Source organism: Lactuca virosa, chromosome 7 (assembly GCF_052849685.1).
Source record: "Lactuca virosa cultivar CGN04683 chromosome 7, Lactuca_virosa_CGN04683_v6, whole genome shotgun sequence".
NCBI lineage: Eukaryota > Viridiplantae > Streptophyta > Magnoliopsida > Asterales > Asteraceae > Lactuca > Lactuca virosa.
The window spans coordinates 49,323,219-49,340,916 of NC_136432.1; the positions used below are offsets into that span (position 1 = coordinate 49,323,219).

Sequence of the window (17,698 nt, forward strand, 5' to 3'; positions counted from 1 at the left end):
GCCTAGAAAGAAAAATTATTTTTGGGAGGCATGATTCTATTGATGGCGGGGATCTTTTGCCCAAAGCTTGGGTTGAAAAGGGTAGGATCTATTTGTGTATCTTGAGGATCCAAGGATTCACTCTTCTTATTTTGTTTATTTCGATGCAGGCTTCAAGTTTAGAGAAGCGTTTACTGTTGCTGAGGATACCGAGGAAAATATTGCTACTTTTCTTGCTTTACCTGCGGACGTTAGATCATTCAAGTTTGAGTGTCCCAGTCTTCACAAAGGTTCATCTACCACAACTTCGATGGCTACTGGTAAGGATCCTTCTCAGTTTTTTTATCTGTTTTATCATCAGGATCCTGAACTTATGGGGATCCTTCTTAATGTGTAGGATCCAAAAATACTCGCTCTAGTGCTCGAGTTGTCTTATCTAAGCTTGAAGATGACATGTCCAACAGTTTGCTCATGGTGAAGAAAGAAAAGATCTCTCATTTTGTTCCTCCTAAGAAGACTCATCTCGACCTCACTGTGAAGACCCCGACATCTCGAAAGAGGAAACCATTTGATGCCTGGGATCTTGAGAATCTTGGAACAGAGGAGGCGTTAAAGAAGTTGATCTCGTTCTCCCAATCCATGAGCATTCCTGTGTATTTTTCCATTCAGTTTTATTATCGATTTACCATTGATCCTCTTAGGTTGTTGATCATGTCTCTCACCCTAATGAGGATGTCAAGGCCAAGCTGCCCAAATAGATCATGCTTTCAGGTAGCAGGAGGGAGTTAAAAAGGAGCTCCTGTAGAGATTAGAGAAGTTCTACAGAGAGAAAGTTGAGAAGGAAAAAGAGCATGTGGCTGAAATAGATGACATGATCGTGGAAGTGAGGATGAGTGTTGCTGCTGCTGTCTCGGAGGCACAAATCAAGCTTGCGGAGGATCTTGAAAATACGGGATCCTAGAATGTATCAGTATGGCGTGTAGCCTTGAGCAACTTGATTGGTGAGCCTGCTGGTGCCAATCGGGATCCTACATCGCAACCAAAGGAAGGAGGAGAGAAGATGGAGGTGGCTTTGGGTGGTGGTGATCAGGTTGTAGTTTAATTTTTATCCTGTTAAAAAAAATTTATATTTTCTTCCTGTAAGACAATCTTTCTCTTTTTATGAGGTAGGTGGGCAACCCTTTTAATATCTTGCCATGGATGTTTTAATATTTCTGCTTGTATGATAGATTTGTGTGGCTGTAGTGAATGGATTTCTTCAAATGGCTAGGATCCTGCAAAAATCTCAAATTCTTGATAACCTTCAATAGTTAGTCTATTATTTTAGGATCTCAAGTCAGTTTGGATCCTTAAAGATAAATCTTCAGTTATAATCAAAATAGTTCAATAAGGATAGATAGAACCTGGTGTTCCTTAGGGTTCATAATCCTTTGATTCAAGAAAAATTTAAAGTTGTGATTCCTTTAACATAATTTGGGAGTTTGCGTATGGAAGGATCCTTATTTCATGAGTTTATCATGAAAAGATCCCTATTGAGCATTTACTTAGCAACCCGGGGAGGATCCCTCTTTAGGAATTAGCCGGGAATGATCCCAACTTCAAATGCAACTGGGAAGGATCCCTGGCTATGACATATTAATGCTACAAACCGTAGACATTTCCTGGGAAAAAAAATCCCATCTTACGATTATGTTCAGTAAACTTCTGGGGAGAATTGCAACTTAAAATAACACGTTAGTTTTGTAAACTTTAGGAAATAACTGGGGAAAATCATAACCTAGGATAACACATCAGTTTTACAGACTTTAGCAAATTACTGGGGAAAATCCCAACTTAGGATAACACATAAGTGTTATAAACCTTAGCAAGTCACTTGGGAAGATTCCAACTTAGGATAACACGTAAGTGTTATAGACCTTAGTTAAATCACTCTGGAAGATCCTAACTTAGGATAACACGTAAGTGTTATAAACCTTATGTTTAAACGTTAGGATCTTGACATATGTTCATAAATAAGAGGGTTTCCTAGTCACTAAAGCATGAAAAGATCCCTTTATTCGCATCCCATAGTAAGATTTCGTGTGTCCAAGCGAGGTGTAACAACCTTAACTCGTATGAAAGAGGCAATTAACTCTTTAAACCTTAGATGGGATTAATTACCCTTAATTGTAAGAGAGATGATCAATCTCTGTTCGAAGTTACTTGGATAATCGGGTATTGCAATCGTCAAGATCATAGAATTTTGAATACGTTGGGATCCATGAGTGCTAGGAACCTCAAATGTTAGGATCCTATAATGTAAGGATCATTGAATATTAGGATCCTTGTGTGCCAAGAGCCTTGAGTTCCTATACATAACAAACGTTAGCTTGGGGTGGGCGTTACCTTGGTTAAAGCCCCTCCAATGCTTAAGTTAGTAATGGTTTTCAGAAGAATAAAAAGAATCAGATAAAAGTAGAGGGTAGAGAGAGTGTAGCTTGAGTTTGTTTGAAAATCATCAACATAACTTCCACAAGGTATGCTTTTAGATGGATGCCATTCCAGGATCTTTGAAGGATGTTACCCTCAAGGGTAGCTAGCCGATATGCCTCTTTCCTGTTTTTGAATCAATGAGATATGGTCCTTCCTATTTAGGTGCCAATTTTCCTGTTCCAGGATCCTTAACATTTTCCTCAGTACCAAGTCACCTTCTTGGAACCTTCTGACTTTGATTTTCTTGTTATATGCTTTAGTGATCCTCTGATGATGAGAAACAATGCGGATCCTGACAAGATCCCTGAGTTCATCGATGGTGTCAAGATCATGGACTGTGATCCTATGATTGTTCTCTTGATCCTTCAATTGATATCTTGATGTTGGGACTACTACTTCAGTAGGGATCACAACTTCTATTCCGAACACCATGGAGTATGGAGTTTGGCCAGTGGCTGCCTTTAAAGTGGTCCTATCTGCCCATAGGACGAGAGGAAGTTCCTTTTCCCATCTTCCTTTCTTCTCATATAACTTCTTCTTTAGATTGTTGACTATGATCTTATTATTGGATTCAGCTTGATGATAAACATGAGTGGAAATTATCATTTTAATCCCCAAACTTGTGCAAAAGTCTCTAGTCCTTTTTCTTATGAACTAGGATCCACTATCGCATATAATCTCAACAATGATCCCGGACCTAGTCAGGATATTTCGTTTGATAAAAGAGACCACTTCCCTGTCTCGTACTTGAACAAAGGCTTCATCCTCTATCCATTTCAAGAAGTGGTCTGTCATCACTAGCATGTACACCTTTCCACTAGGAGCTTTTGGTAGCTTGCCAACTATATCTATTTCCTATTTCATGAATGGCCAAGGGGAAATGATAGGATGCAATGGTTTTGCTGGTTGATGAAGGATGTTACTATATCTTTGACAAACATTGCATCTTCTGGCATGCAAGAAAGCATCCTTTTTCATTGTTGGCCAGTAGTATCCGATCCTTAATGCTTTAGAGCATAAGGATCTGCCCCTAGTGTGGTTTCCATAATCTCCTTCGTGTATATCTTTTAGGACTTCTACAGCTTCGTGATCTTCTAAGCATCTAAGGTATGTGTTTTGGTCAAAAAATAATTTAACAGAAATGGACCAAAGTGTATAAGCACCAAAATTTATACCTGAAAACCGAATGTTAAAATTGTGGGTTGTACCTGATCCCACATCGACTGGGAAGGATAACTAAACATTCCTTATGAGGGGTGTGGATATCTTCCCTGTCACAACACGTTTTAAAGTCGTAAGAGCAGCAAATCCCATAAGAACCATTCAATTAAGCGTCCCCGGACGAGAGCAATTCAAGGATGGGTGACCTTTAGGAAATTTTCATGTCGAGATCCCAAAGCGGACCATATTATGTTACGTGTCAGAGGGGGTGTTACAAATTGTATCAGAGTTGGAGCACGGGTCAATGTCTTTGAAATGGACGTTGAACCCTATAAGGGGAGGGTGAATGTGGGTTGCACCGGATTGCATAGTGGTTGGGAAGGATAACTAAACATTCCTTATAAGGGGTGTGGATTCTTTCCTTGTCTTAACGCGTTTTAAAGCCGTGAGGGAAGCAGATCCCATAAGAACTCTCCAGTTAAGCATACCCGAGTGAGATCAATTAAGGGATGGGTGACCCCCTAGGAATTTTTCGAGTTGGGAGCCCAAAACGGACAATATTACGATACGTGCCATAGGGGTGTTACAAATAACAAAGATAAAAGTCAAAAGACTAATTACTGAAACGACAAGAAGACAAATCAACACTACTAGCAACAATATCAAACACTTTGAGTTGATAAAAGACATATAGTTCTCCTAACTTACGGTCGATCCCAATCACCCTCTGGGAGTGAGAATCAAGAACACACAACAAGAATCATAAAAAAAACCCAACAACCAAATTTACATAAATGACTAACTGACGCAAGATTTAAAGCAGGTGTAGGAATATAATAGACATCATTAAGAAATATATGAGGAGTGACAATAGAACCAACAACCTCTATAAATATAGGTGTAGCCCTAGCATACATGAGTGAAACAGATGATCTATAAGACAAAGAAACAAACGATGCAAGTAAAGTGACATACGATGAGATGCACCAGAGTCCAAGATCTATAAACATGAAGGAATACCTGAAGTATTGGATGAGGAAAGACCTGAATGAGATGTGGATGTAGACATGGTTGCATAATTAAGAGCTAAGAACTGTCTAAACTGCTCAAGAACTTAAGGATCCAACACAGAAGATGGCATGGTGGGAGCATAAACATTAGTTTCTAATGTAGGGTGAAACGATAGCGGCTGAAACGATCTAGATGATCTATCTTGTTGCTGCTTTGGCTTGTTTAATAACAATGGGCACTGAGACTTCCGATGGTTATTCTGTGTGCAATAAGCACATTCATCAAAATTAACTTTTCGAACTAGTCTATCCTTCAAATCCATATTGACAGTAAACAATCAAACAATAATCCTAAACCAACAATAGACGAACAAATCAAACCCTCAAAACCAATAACGAACAACAACAGTCAAACCGAAATATCAAAACCTCGAAATCGACAAATACCGTCAATAACCAAACAAACTAAACTTTGAACAATAACCAATGCTAAAAAAAATGCTTGTTGAGCAAAAAATCGTGGCACAATTATAACAATCACAGCAAGAAACGACAAAAAAATGGTATTTTTGTGGCGGCGGTGAGAAATTGTGGTGAGAAAACAACGAAAAAGGTTATTTCACGGCTCAAAATATAAAAAGCGGTGCGAAAAATGACGAAACGTGAACAATTGAAACCCTTACAAAACGACAAAAATCGATCAAATCAAACCAAACGGAATACATAAATAGATCAGAAAGTCATACCCAAAATCCCCAAAAATTCCGATCTTATGTAGTCGGCCCCAACAATCATAACCCACATAATCGAGTATAGCTCTGATACCATGTAAATTAATAAACACAATATTGCTAGAGTTTTATTATTAAATAATAAAAAACAACATTTACAATACTAAAAAAACAAATTTAAAAAAAGGACAATATATATTGAAAAGCTAATTAGGTTAACGGCCTAAACCAAAAACTGGCCTAAAAGATTTATTATGCTGACAATTTCTCCTAGCCTTCGTCGAGATATCTATGCAGGTTGTGTATGGCATCCATGATCCATAGTGGCTCCCTGATAACAATTTCTCCTAGCCTTCGTCGAGATATCTATGCAGGTTGTGTAAGGCATCCATGATCCATAGTGGCTCCGTGATAAAGAGCTATCCCTGTTTGAAGTTGGGATACTTTCTCCATATTTGTCTACAAACTTATTATCTGTAATCATATCATAAAAATAGTTTTTCTTTTGATAAATATGCAGTAACGATACAACTAGAAAAACTTTAAAGAAGAGATAAATTTTATAAAATTACGAAAATTATTTATTTTTTGGATTTATATTAATATTTTAAACACTTTTATATATCCATCACAAGAGGAACGATCACCCCCATGGTGTGAACTACACATTTGTCCCTTCAGAATAAGATGTTGGAAATTTATTTATGATGAAAACATTAAATGTATTCCGTGGAATATAATGAATATGACAATTTTGGTTGTTGATTTTCCACCAAATATTTGGTTGCAAGGTATTGGATTTTTGTGCAAAGTCATATTTCTACTTGATTGATATTTTTATGTTCTTTAAACGGAAAACAAATCTTTTATCATATATATTTATAAAAGCAATGTTTTATTGATTTATATATAAGTTTCAAAATAAAATTCACGACTCTACAAATTATGTGATAAACTGTGATCACTAAAAAGTCTTATATTATTTAGAAAGAGTTTTAGATTATTAGTAAGGTTGATATTGTTATAAATAGCCAATTTTCTGAAATATCTCCATTTGAGTCCATTATAAGGAGACCAATTTTTGGATTTATTTAACTTCAACTTGTAGTTTGTTATGTGAAATATGATTGTTGACCCGTTACAAAATAATTTGCCAACATGTATTTTTCCTTAATTTTATATATTGATTCTTATTACCGTAACTTTTAATTTTTTGTTTCTTTTGTTTTTATAGCAGTAGCAGTTGCAACTATTATTATTATTATTATTATTATTATTAATTATATATATATATATATATATATATATATATATATATATATGGAAAAGTTCAATAGAGAACAATAATTATTGGTTCTTCAAGGAACTAAATCTTTTTTTCAATTTCTAGAGCTTATTCTTTACCGAAAAAAAAATCTAAAAAAATATAAATTCATATATTAACATTGTGAATGTGAAAAATATTTTTCGGATTCACCGTGTAAATCCGGATTCACGTTGTGAATTTTCAAAGATTCACATTGTGAATTTGACGTAAAAAAAAAAAAATTTTGAATTTGATATCATTGGAAAAAGGATAAAAAGTTATGAATTTCTGTATTTTTAGTTTTTTTTTTGATAAAAAATAAGTTGTAAAAGCTGAAAAAAAGATTTGTTCCTTAGTTCCTTGGTTAATTATGGTTCTTTATTGAACCTCACCCTATATATATATATATATATATATATATATATATATATATATATATATATTAAAATTATGGAGAAAAGAAACAGTTAAGTTGACACATTTTGTCCAGCTTTCGTCCCTTGAATTACGTTTTCGGTCCTCTATATTTGTTTGTCTTTCACTTCTTCAATAAAAGAAGTGGACGACTTCTGTCACATAATAAACAGGGACCAATTCTGCCAATTTGTAATGCAGTCTCCACCGATTGCTATTTTCCCAAAAACCCACCGCCTCCCATTCTATCATCCACTTTACCCGTCAGCTTGCTTTTCATTCACACCGGCGAATCCTTCCCCGAGATAAGAACGGAGCTGATACGTGTGGTTCCCACGCCTTCCCCGACCGGTTCTGCTTACCTTCCCCCACCTGCTTTCTCATCCACCTATGCCCTTTGGGTCGAGAAACGAAGAGCCTCTGTACGACGGGACTAGAAATTCCCCACCGAAGCTTTCCGGTTTACCGGAGGCGACAAGTTGTTTGATCGTGAACAGGAATAGTACACGTTCACCTCCGTAAAGCTGAATAGTGACGGCCGTTCGGTGAAGATGCGGGCATCGACACACGCATCAGGTCTGTTTCTCATACCCATTTATGATGATTCGATTTGTTTAGTCGAAGTCAAAATCCATCGGACCTTCTACTCTTTCATCTTTTGAAGAACACCACTGCGAGGTTACATATTCCTTGGGTTATTTACTTCAGTCCTAAATCGGTTGAAGGAATAGGGTAAAATTTCTGGTTTGGAGCTTAATGGTGACCATGAACGCACCATTGTCGGCCCCCTTCGCTTCTCGGGTGCCCCGAATTCTCCATTGTTGCTTCTTCAGACTTCCTTCACCAGGTTCGTACTTCGTTTGAATCATTCCTTTTCCAGGTTTAATGTTTTTAGTTTTCGTTTTTTTTTGGGTATTCCTGCTTATCTTCAGGTAGGGTTTCGTTCGTCAAGTCTGAATTTCAGTTTCCGATTGCTTAATTTTTCAATTCGGTCTTTGCTTGGTTGCGTTTTTTTGCAATTTTTGTTTGATTTGGAGATTTTGTTCCACACAGGTTACCAATTTACTGTCAAATTTGTCTCGAAACTGAGTATTATCTCGACTTCTGCCATCCTCTTCCAATGGGTGTACATCTTTTATGTCCAACCACCGACATATGAAATTGAAGAATAGAGGAGATTGAGAGGGAGATATTTAAAGTAGACAGGTAAATCACTTATTAGCTAAATTTTCCTTTATAAATGGTCAGACATAAAGCTATTTGTGTATTCAAAAGTTTTTAATTTATTGTTTATATAATTGTTTCAACTTCTTTGAGCTTTAAAAGACCTAAGGTTTCTATGTTTAGATTTAAGTTTAAAAGTTGAAAACACCTAAGGTTTCTATGATTGTAATATTTATAAAAGTTGAAAAGCATGACAGAAAATTTTCAAGGGCATAGACGCAACGCAGTTGCACCCAATGGGTTAATAGGCAGCAACATACAAAACGAGAGGTGTTTTTTTTGTTCCTTTTTCTAGAACATAATAACGTATGGGTTTATAGATTTGACTAAGGCACTGAACATGCAATAAGTTTTTGACAAAAGATTGACTGCATCATTCAAGAGACTCTTTCTGTTAATGATGATGATGTTAGTTTTAGATATTCTCAATTTAATTTCTCATATACTAAATTTATGATTTAAACTTTTTGATGATGTTGTTTATTTCAGAATGGTTCTCTGCTCTTGCACAGTGACTTAATTTCTGGAAATTCTACTACTGAGTCGACTCAACCGGGTGAAGTTATTAGTTGTTCTGCCAGTGGTATAAAGCTACTAACGGCCTAACAGTATGTTTCATGGAACTGTCATCTCTTAATATGACATTTTACATATATGATAATTTAGGTAATTAGGCATTTGTCTTGGTCTGCAGCTACTTTTTGAGTCAAGTGAAGAAAACGGGCCAGGTGAGTAGTTGTTACTTGTAACTTAAAATAATTTTTGTTAACTGATTCAATGTTTGGTTTCTCGGTGAGAGGTCTTGGTTTGATTCCCGGGGTGGTTGGACGTTTTGATTCTGTGAATGGTTGTAGAGTGCCTCATATTGGCTGGAATACTTTGCAAATTAAAAAAGATTCACTTATTTTAGATGATATTGCAAACCGACATCTATATTTTGTTCATTCTTATCGTGCTGTACCGGTATGTTTTTTTTTTTTTTTTTAATAACCAAATACCAATTTTACCCCTGACCATGGTTTTTATACAACACAACAATCCGAATAAAATAGAGTTTCGGATACATTTATAACTTTCAACTACACATCTTCTGAAACAATGTATTGCTTCATTACTTTCGAAAGCAAAGGTTTCATACGGAGCCACTCCAGCCAGTGCCATAGTTTTTGTCCAAATTGTCCCTTCATACTCTTTTTCTTTTTGGATAAAAAAATAATGATTTACTGCTTTTTGGTCAATTGATCTTTCATACAAAGTTTGTTGCTTCTGTAAAATGCAGAAGCTTTGTCTAAAAGGATTCTTGATTTCATGATATTTGGATGGAATTACTAGGGAAAAATGTAGCAAGTCGCCTCCAAGTACGCAACTCTTTTCTTGAAAATTGGCCTAATTGGCCTCTTTTGATGTTATAGAAATTACAAAAAAAAAAAAAAATCTTTTTATTATTATGTTTTTTTTATCGTTTAAAAATTTTATTTACTAATTAAGCCACTACACTAACATTTTTTTATTGATTTAGTCATTAAACTATTAGTTTTTGATGATTTATCCACTGAAGTATTATGATGAAAATCTAAAAAAGAAATATTTCAAGTGGCTAAATTTATATAATGGTTTTTTTCTGTATTTTAATAGAACAACAGAACAAAATGGCTTGGCTATTATTTCAATTTTTTTTTTTTCGTTTTTCTTTTGCATTATGATGCACTTTTTTAAGTTTCTGATGTTATTGATTGTGTATATCTATAATGCCACAAGTTGTGCTTATATAAACATATATGTAGACATTTTTTACACTTGCAGCTGGAATTTGAGTGGCAAAGGATGTGGAGGCTACAGTTCTTTAGGTTCTTCCAATTTCAGCAGTAATGGTTTTATTGCCATTATGTGTAATTTCCATTTTTTCGTTTTAAGTGCACTAAATAGCAATGCGCTTTGAATTTACATCTTTTTTTTTGTAATTCATTTTTTTACCAACAAACAAAGTACATTGCTATTTGTTGCATCTTTTCATATTTCCATGTATTTGATATTATACTCTATTCAATCTATACAGTTGCTTAGTATTTGAATGACATTATAGCATCCTACTTTCGTGACCTGCCAAACATCAACAACAAAAATCGACCCGTGCAACGCACGGGCCTCATTTCTAGTATATATTAAAGAAGTTAAAAGTTAGGAATAATAAACTTGCATGTTTTTTTGTCAACTTTGCCCCTCATTTTTTAGCCATTTTGACACTTTTGGTCATTGCAATCAAAATTTTTATATTTTTTAGGAACCTTTTAATATTCAAAGTTTGGCAACAAAACTTTAAAGAATTAACAACTTTGGTCCCTTTTCTAAAAACTTGCTAATTCTAACCCCTTTAATTCTGTATCCATTTTGACACTTTTGGTCCTTACAATCAAAACTTTTATATTTTTTCATAAAAAACACAACCCGGGACAGAGCCCGGGTTTTTCCGCTAAAAGAGTCAACAATTAGTTAGGAATAGTAAAACTCACGTTTTTTTGACTGTTTTCATTATTGCACTTTCTGTGTCTATCATTTTCTTCTTTTGGTATATTTTTTCTATACTGGTCCTCATATTTAACTTTTTTGTTTTTTTCCTGCCCTCTACCTATCCGTCTCCGACTGTTTATCCGTATGAAAATAATCCAAAGTCAACTAAAAGAGTCAACAACCACGCATATTAATCTATAAACAAAAACGACACTCAAATCAGACGCATACGGCTCATGCGAAGCATGGGCAACATATCTAGTTATTATTATTATTATTACAAATAATTTGTCTTTGAGCACAAGCAAAACACATAAAACCAAAGATGGGGTCGATTTTTTATTTTTGTTTTAATTCAGGTATTGATACAGAAGTTTAATAATAATAATTATTATTTAATTATAATAAAAATACAAATAGTTTGTTAATATTCCCAGAAGTGGCATTCTTGGATTAGAGCTTGTATGATCTCAGCTCGAGCTTCTGTGTTAATTAATGGTAGCCCAACGAAAGAGTTTTAAATGCAAAAGGGTCAACGGCAGGGAGATCTTTTATCTCTGTTTCTTTTTATTCTCATTATGGAGGGACTTCATGTTGCCATTAAGGATTCGAAGGCTGCCAATCTTTTTTCTAGTGTACAGGTCGGGAAAGGAGACAAGTTCATATTTGTTCTTTAGAAATTGAACAACTCGATCATCTTTGGGTCAACTCGAGGAATTAAAAGCAGCCAAATCGAGGAATTGATGTTCCTTCTTTTATTTGTGCTTTAGAACTTGAACAACTCGATCATCTTTTTATCCAATGTGAAGTGGCTTCAAGAACTTGGAATGGCTGTAACACCGTGTTTCGAATCGTTTCCCATTTCAGGGTGGTGATCAAGGATTAGGTATTAGCAGACATAGGACCCTTGAAGAATTGAGATTTGGACTCATTTGGGGGTGGATGATGTAATTGTTGGATTAGGTGTCTAAGTCTGTAACTATAATTGGTATGTACTTGATATGATAGTAGCATGGTCCTTTTGGGTTGCCTTCACCATAGCAACTTGACACGATGACTTTTGGAGAGAGAAGTTATTTAATGATTTATTAATATATTATAAGAATAATATATTAATTAGAAATCATATTATTTAATTAGAAATTAATTTGATATAATTTTGGGATTAAAGGAACTGATTAAAAGTAGGAGGACTGGTTATGCAAATCATTAATAGTTGCAAATTGGGCTGCTGGACAGCCTTGGAATGGTTTGGACGAAATCTATAGGATGCCCTATAAAAATCGTCCAAGGCCTTCCAGAAGGGAGGTCCATGGGCTGCTTGGAGCCTAAGTAAGGAATTACGGTTTTCCCTGGAAACCCTAGCAGCCACAAGTATATAAAGGCCCCTAGACCTCTTGAAATCGGCCACTGCTTCACAAGGAGAAACCCTAGCCGATTTCTGCCACTCTCTCACTCATCTTTTGCTTTTGGTGTTTGTGATTCCATTAGAGGTGCAACACGTGAGGCACTCAAGCTTTCAAGAGTCAATATCATCTGTAGATTACTTGTTATTACGAGATAACAAGGAAGGTAAGAATCAAACCCTAGTTTTCATATTGATTTCTGAAATTGTATGCTAGTATTAGGGTTGTTGCTTTGGAACTTCTATTTGCATGTATAACTATAGAAAAACTTAGATCCAAAGCATTAGGGTTGCATGAACACATAGGAATATTGTTGTGCTCAAAACCCATCAGTGGTATCAAAACCTAGGATGTTTTTCTGTTATATTTGATGCAATAGTGAAATGTCCAAATCGTTAGCAAAGCAGAAATCGTCTTCTGTCAGATGAACTCGACGAGTTCCATGAGGAACTCGATGAGTTGGATGAACTCGACGAGTTGACTCGTCTGTTATCAAAATTTTCGAATTATTGATCTATTTTAGATTAGGATAATTGCCATAAATCGTTTTTATCACCATAAATTGATTTTGTTGATTCGTAATCTAATTTTCTTATCAAAATAGATAGATTTGGTCAAATTTTAAGATAATGGCAAATTATGTGATTAATTAATTATTTAAAAGTTGATTTAACCCTTTAAGTTTTGGAATTTAAAATTTAATTAAAAGTTTAATTTTGAAATATTAAATTCTAAAACCCTAGTATTTTAAAAGTTTAAAATACAACCCTTATACTATTATAATATTAAAAGATTATATATATATATATATATATATATATATATATATATATATATATATATATATATATATATATATATGTGTGTGTGTGTGTGTGTGTGTGTGTGTGTGTATGTATAAGATGAGTCAGTCTTACTGTTAGTAGGCCTCATTCATGAAGCTGATCTATAAGGGGTGTTTAAGGAAGCGGCCTATAAAATAACCGCCATTGGGTATCCATTCTTACCCAGCGCACTCTTGACTAGTGGAGGGTTGTTAGTCGAACGGGTAGGATAGGATGTTAATTCTCTCATTAATAAGTATAATGACAAATATAAAGTAACTAAATGTTTTTATAAATTCCCAATCTTAGTTACCTTAGGAAAATGTGAATTTGATGCTAATCCATGAAGTTGCACATTGCACCTTGTCAAGTCGTTAGTGGAGCGTGTGTGGTTAACTGACACACTAACTTGGACTAACAAGGGTGGCAATGGGTAGCTCGTAAATTATCACAGATCAATGGAGCGTGTGTGGTTAACCGGCACATTGATTAGGTGGTAAATGATATCAAGAGTACCAAGCTAATTTTCATGGTTATTCACACCTTGTTTGTGATCCTCGGTATCCCAGTCACAAACTTGAAGGGCATAATCGAGATTAGACATGCCATTGAATAGTTCAATGAATCTCAAAGAATCTAGAAATTTCATTTCATTTAAAACCTAATTCTTTATTTCATTTTTCGTGGTGGAATTGGTAAATCGTCATTTACCTACCTTCAAATAATTACAATTGGATTAGGAGATCCCTCTTTCGAATTGTGAATTATTGTGTTGGGTCCTAGCCTTAATATTTCATTTTGGGTGTCATATTAAGGATTTCTTATCTAATCAAAACTTTGTCCTTTTTCTTTTGCAGATGTCTACCTCAAATAATGCTCCCGCTCCCTCCAACAACAACTCCAAAAACTCTTTCTCACTCTTGAACATATGTGCGAGGATTATGTTTGATGGTTCCAACTTCAATGATTGGATCCAGAACATTCGTATGGCCTTGCGTTACAAGGATAAAGAATATGTCCTTCACAAACTGTTGAACGATATTGATGAGTCCAAAGCTACTCCTGAAGAAATAGATGAGTATGGGGTTCGCTACAAGGATGCCACTAAGGTGTCCTGTATTATGGTAGCCATCATGACTCTTGAGCTGCAGCGGTTCTATGAGGACTACTGGTCCTACGAGATGTGCAAGGTATTGATGGAAAAGTACCATCAAAAAGCGCGTCAAGAGAGGTACGAGATATTCACCTCGTTAATCACCACAAAAATAAGGGACGGAGAGTCCATAACGACCCACCTGCAAAGAATGCAGAGGTATGTGGATCATTTGCTCAAGTTGAATGTCAACTTTGACGAAGATATGGCTATTAACATAGTCCTACACTTTTTTCCTGCTTGCTATGATCAGTTCAAAATGACTTATCATATGAGCAATGAGGAAGTCACATTGAGCAAACTCCAAGGTCTGCTAAGAACTGTTGAAAGTGGATTGAAAGGGAAAAGTGTTGAATCCACTCCTATTCGTGCAACTGCTTCTATCCTGGCTATTTGAAAAGGAAAAGGGAAGAAGAGCAAAGCTCCCTCGAAGAACTGGAAGGGAAAGTCTCATGATGGATCTTCTATTAGTGGATCCAAAGCCAAAACCGGTTCTACCACTCCCTCCTCTGATCCTAAAGAAGCAATGTGCTTCTACTGCCATGATATTGGTCATTAGAAGAGAAGGTGCCTGAAATACTTGCAGGACATCAAGGATAGGAAGATAAAACCTTCATTCGCAGGTAATTAGACTATTCTATCTAATAACTCATCACATGCTAGTTCTTGGGTCCTTGATACAGGATGTGGTTTTCACATTTGTTATGATTTATAGGGGCTAAGAAGAAGTATGGATGTGGAGCATGGGATGATGAACTTGATTATGGGCAATTGGAAGTCATCTCCTGTTACCAAGATATGAGTTTACTCTTTAGTGCTTAGTAGTTGGTTAGGGTTAGATTTGAATTATTGTTGCTACTCGTCAGAAATGACGAGGAATATTATTTCTTTTCATGGTTTGTACAGACAAGGATTTAAACATTCATTTAATAATGAAAGTGGATCTATAAATGCTTATTATAATGGTACTTTTTATTTTGAAGCACTTCCTTGTAATGGTGTATATGAAACTATGATGGTTGTTGATAAATTAGGAAATAATGTGTTGCATATTGATTTGTCTAATGGTATAGACAAGGCATGATTGTGGCATTGTCCTCTTGGACATGTCAACAAGAAGCGCATAGCCTAACTCCAAAAGGATGGAGTGTTGGAGTCATTTGACCTAAAGTTTGATGACACATGCGAATCTTGTTTACCTGGAAAGATGACTAAATCACCTTTCACTGGTACTTGTGAAAGAGGTGAGGGGTTGTTGGGTCTCATACACACAGATGTGTGTGGGCCCTTCAGATCTACCACAAGGGATGTAAACAGCTTCTATGTGACTTTTACTGATGAGTATAGCAGATATGGATATATCTACTTAATCAAGCATAAGTCAGAAACTTTTGAAAAGTTTAAAGAGTTTAAGAAAGAAGTGGAGAATCAATTGGGTAGGAAGATAAAGATGCACAAATCCGATATGGGTGGTGAGTATCTTAATATCGAGTTCCACGACTATCTTAAGGAATGTGGAATTCTTTCACAACTGACACCTCCTAGGACACCGCAGCTTAATGGTGTGGCTGAGAGGTGCAATCGAAACTTGTTGGACATGGTTCTTTCAATGATGAGTCGAGCTTCGCTACCAATATCATTATGGGGGTATGCCTTAGAGACTGCCGCCCACATCCTTAATCTAGTCCCAACTAAGAAGGTTGCCAAAACACCTCACGAAATGTAGACAGGGAAGGTTCCCTCGTTGGCACATATCAAGGTTTGAGGTTGTGAAGCTTTCGTAAGATGAGAGACTCACGACAAGACTGAACCTCGTAGTGAGTGGTGTATTTTCATCGGTTACCCACATAAATCCTTTGGATATCTTTTCTACAGACCCAATGATAACGTGATCTTCGTAGCAAGAAGAGGAGTTTTCCACGAGAGGGAACTTATATGCCAAGAGGACAATGGGAGGACAATTGATCTTGATGAGATTCAAGAATCAAGCGGTGAAGGAACCACTAACACTAGCGCTTAACCTGAAGAAGATATTCATGTTGAACCGATTGACGAGTCATTACCTCTTAGACGTTTTACACGAGTTAGAATGACACTGGAGTTTTATGGTTTTCATATTACTACGAATGGTGATACGTTTATCAGTGATAGTGCACTGGTAAATTTGGATGAGCCTTCTAGCTACAAGGAATCCATGGCAGGCCCTAGAGTCTGCCAAATGGAAAGAGGCAATGGACAGCGAGATCCAGTCCATGTTTGAAAATCAAGTTTGGAACTTGGTTGACAATGTACCAGGTCGAAAGACTGTTGGGTGTAAATGGATCTTCAAGAAGAAGACTAACATGGATGGGAAGGTGCTTACATTCAAGGCACGACTGGTTGCGAAAGGCTTTACTCAAACCCTAGGGGTTGACTATGATGAGACCTTCTCACCAGTGGCCAAGATCAAGTCTATTAGAGTTATGTTGGCCATCGCTGCGTTTCATGAATATGAAATTTGGCAGATGGATGTCAAGATTGTTTTGCTTAATGGGAAACTGGTTGAAGATGTTTACATGTGTTAGCTAGAGGGTTTTCTGGATGCTAAATACCCCAATAGAGTGTGCAAGCATGAGAAATCCATTCATGGATTGAAGCAAGCGTCTCGCAGATTGAATCTTTGCTTAGATGATAAAGTCAAACCGTTTGGTTTCTCCAGGAGTGAGGATGATTCCTGTGTGTATGTCAAATCTAGTGGGAGTATAGTTAGCTTTCTAGTATTGTATGTCGATGACATATTGCTCATAGGAAACGACATTCCAGAGGTTAAGTCCTGGCTTGGGAAGTGTTTCGCTATGAAGGATCTAGGGGAAGCTTCTTATATTCTGGGGATAAGGATCTTGAGAAATAGGAGTAAAAGAGTAATTAGACTTAGTCAAAGTACTTACTTGGACAAGGTGCTAAAACATTTTAGCATGGAAAATTGTAACATCCCGAGATTTCGCAGGTATTTCCAAACCCTCTTCTATCATTACTTTGTCAATTATAGTCCTTGGGATTGAGACTGAAGAGCCAAGATAAGTTTAAGGGCCAAACTTGCAAATTTGGGCCAAGAGGGAATACTCTGCGCGTACATAATTGTACGCTAAGCGTACTAAGGTCCGCCTCAGTACGTTGGGCGTACACTTGTGTACGCTGGGCGTACTAATGTCAGGATGAAACCCTAAGGTTTAGGGTTTGGGGCCTATATAAGTAACATTATGAGCACCAGGACCTCTCTAACCTCAGCCTCCACAGATTACATTCGTTCTCCCCAAACCCTAGCCTATCCTTTGTGTTTTTAAGCTTATTTGGTGTGTTCTTGAGTGTTTTAAGAGGAAGGCATTGCATCAAAGTGTTGGAGAAGAAGATCAAGCTTGTGGATCTGAAGTTAGCTTGTGCTCAAGAAGCTCTAGAAGGTATAAAGTTCCAAACTTTATGCACATATGCATAGATCTCATCATTTTACTTTATTAGAAGCAATTATTGTCC

General features: G+C 36.2%; 2 protein-coding genes and 1 long non-coding RNA gene across 10 annotated transcripts; 2 read left to right on the top strand and 1 right to left on the bottom strand.

The window, feature by feature from the left end:
* Positions 1-1,007: 1,007 nt before the first annotated feature.
* On the bottom strand, positions 1,008-3,057 carry LOC145126630 (uncharacterized). The gene is made up of 2 exons (XM_079061959.1): positions 2,678-3,057; positions 1,008-1,089 (listed from the first exon to the last, which is right to left on the bottom strand). Exons 1-2 carry the CDS (start codon positions 3,055-3,057, stop codon positions 1,008-1,010), a joined length of 462 nt encoding a protein of 153 aa, XP_078918085.1.
* A 4,188-nt stretch (positions 3,058-7,245) lies between these two features.
* On the top strand, positions 7,246-10,374 carry LOC145125020 (uncharacterized). Of its 8 annotated transcripts, none has more exons than XR_013715757.1 (6): positions 7,250-7,920; positions 8,127-8,279; positions 8,787-8,905; positions 8,992-9,260; positions 9,577-9,655; positions 10,082-10,374. It is a non-coding gene; the product is annotated as an uncharacterized LOC145125020 (long non-coding RNA). The 8 variants fall into 8 exon arrangements; XR_013715756.1 differs by having other exon boundaries at positions 10,101-10,374; XR_013715754.1 differs by having other exon boundaries at positions 7,246-7,920; positions 8,992-9,655.
* A 3,782-nt stretch (positions 10,375-14,156) lies between these two features.
* On the top strand, positions 14,157-14,585 carry LOC145126631 (uncharacterized). The gene has a single exon (XM_079061960.1). The coding sequence runs from the start codon at positions 14,157-14,159 to the stop codon at positions 14,583-14,585; it is 429 nt and encodes a 142-aa protein (XP_078918086.1).
* The last annotated feature ends 3,113 nt before the right edge of the window (positions 14,586-17,698 follow it).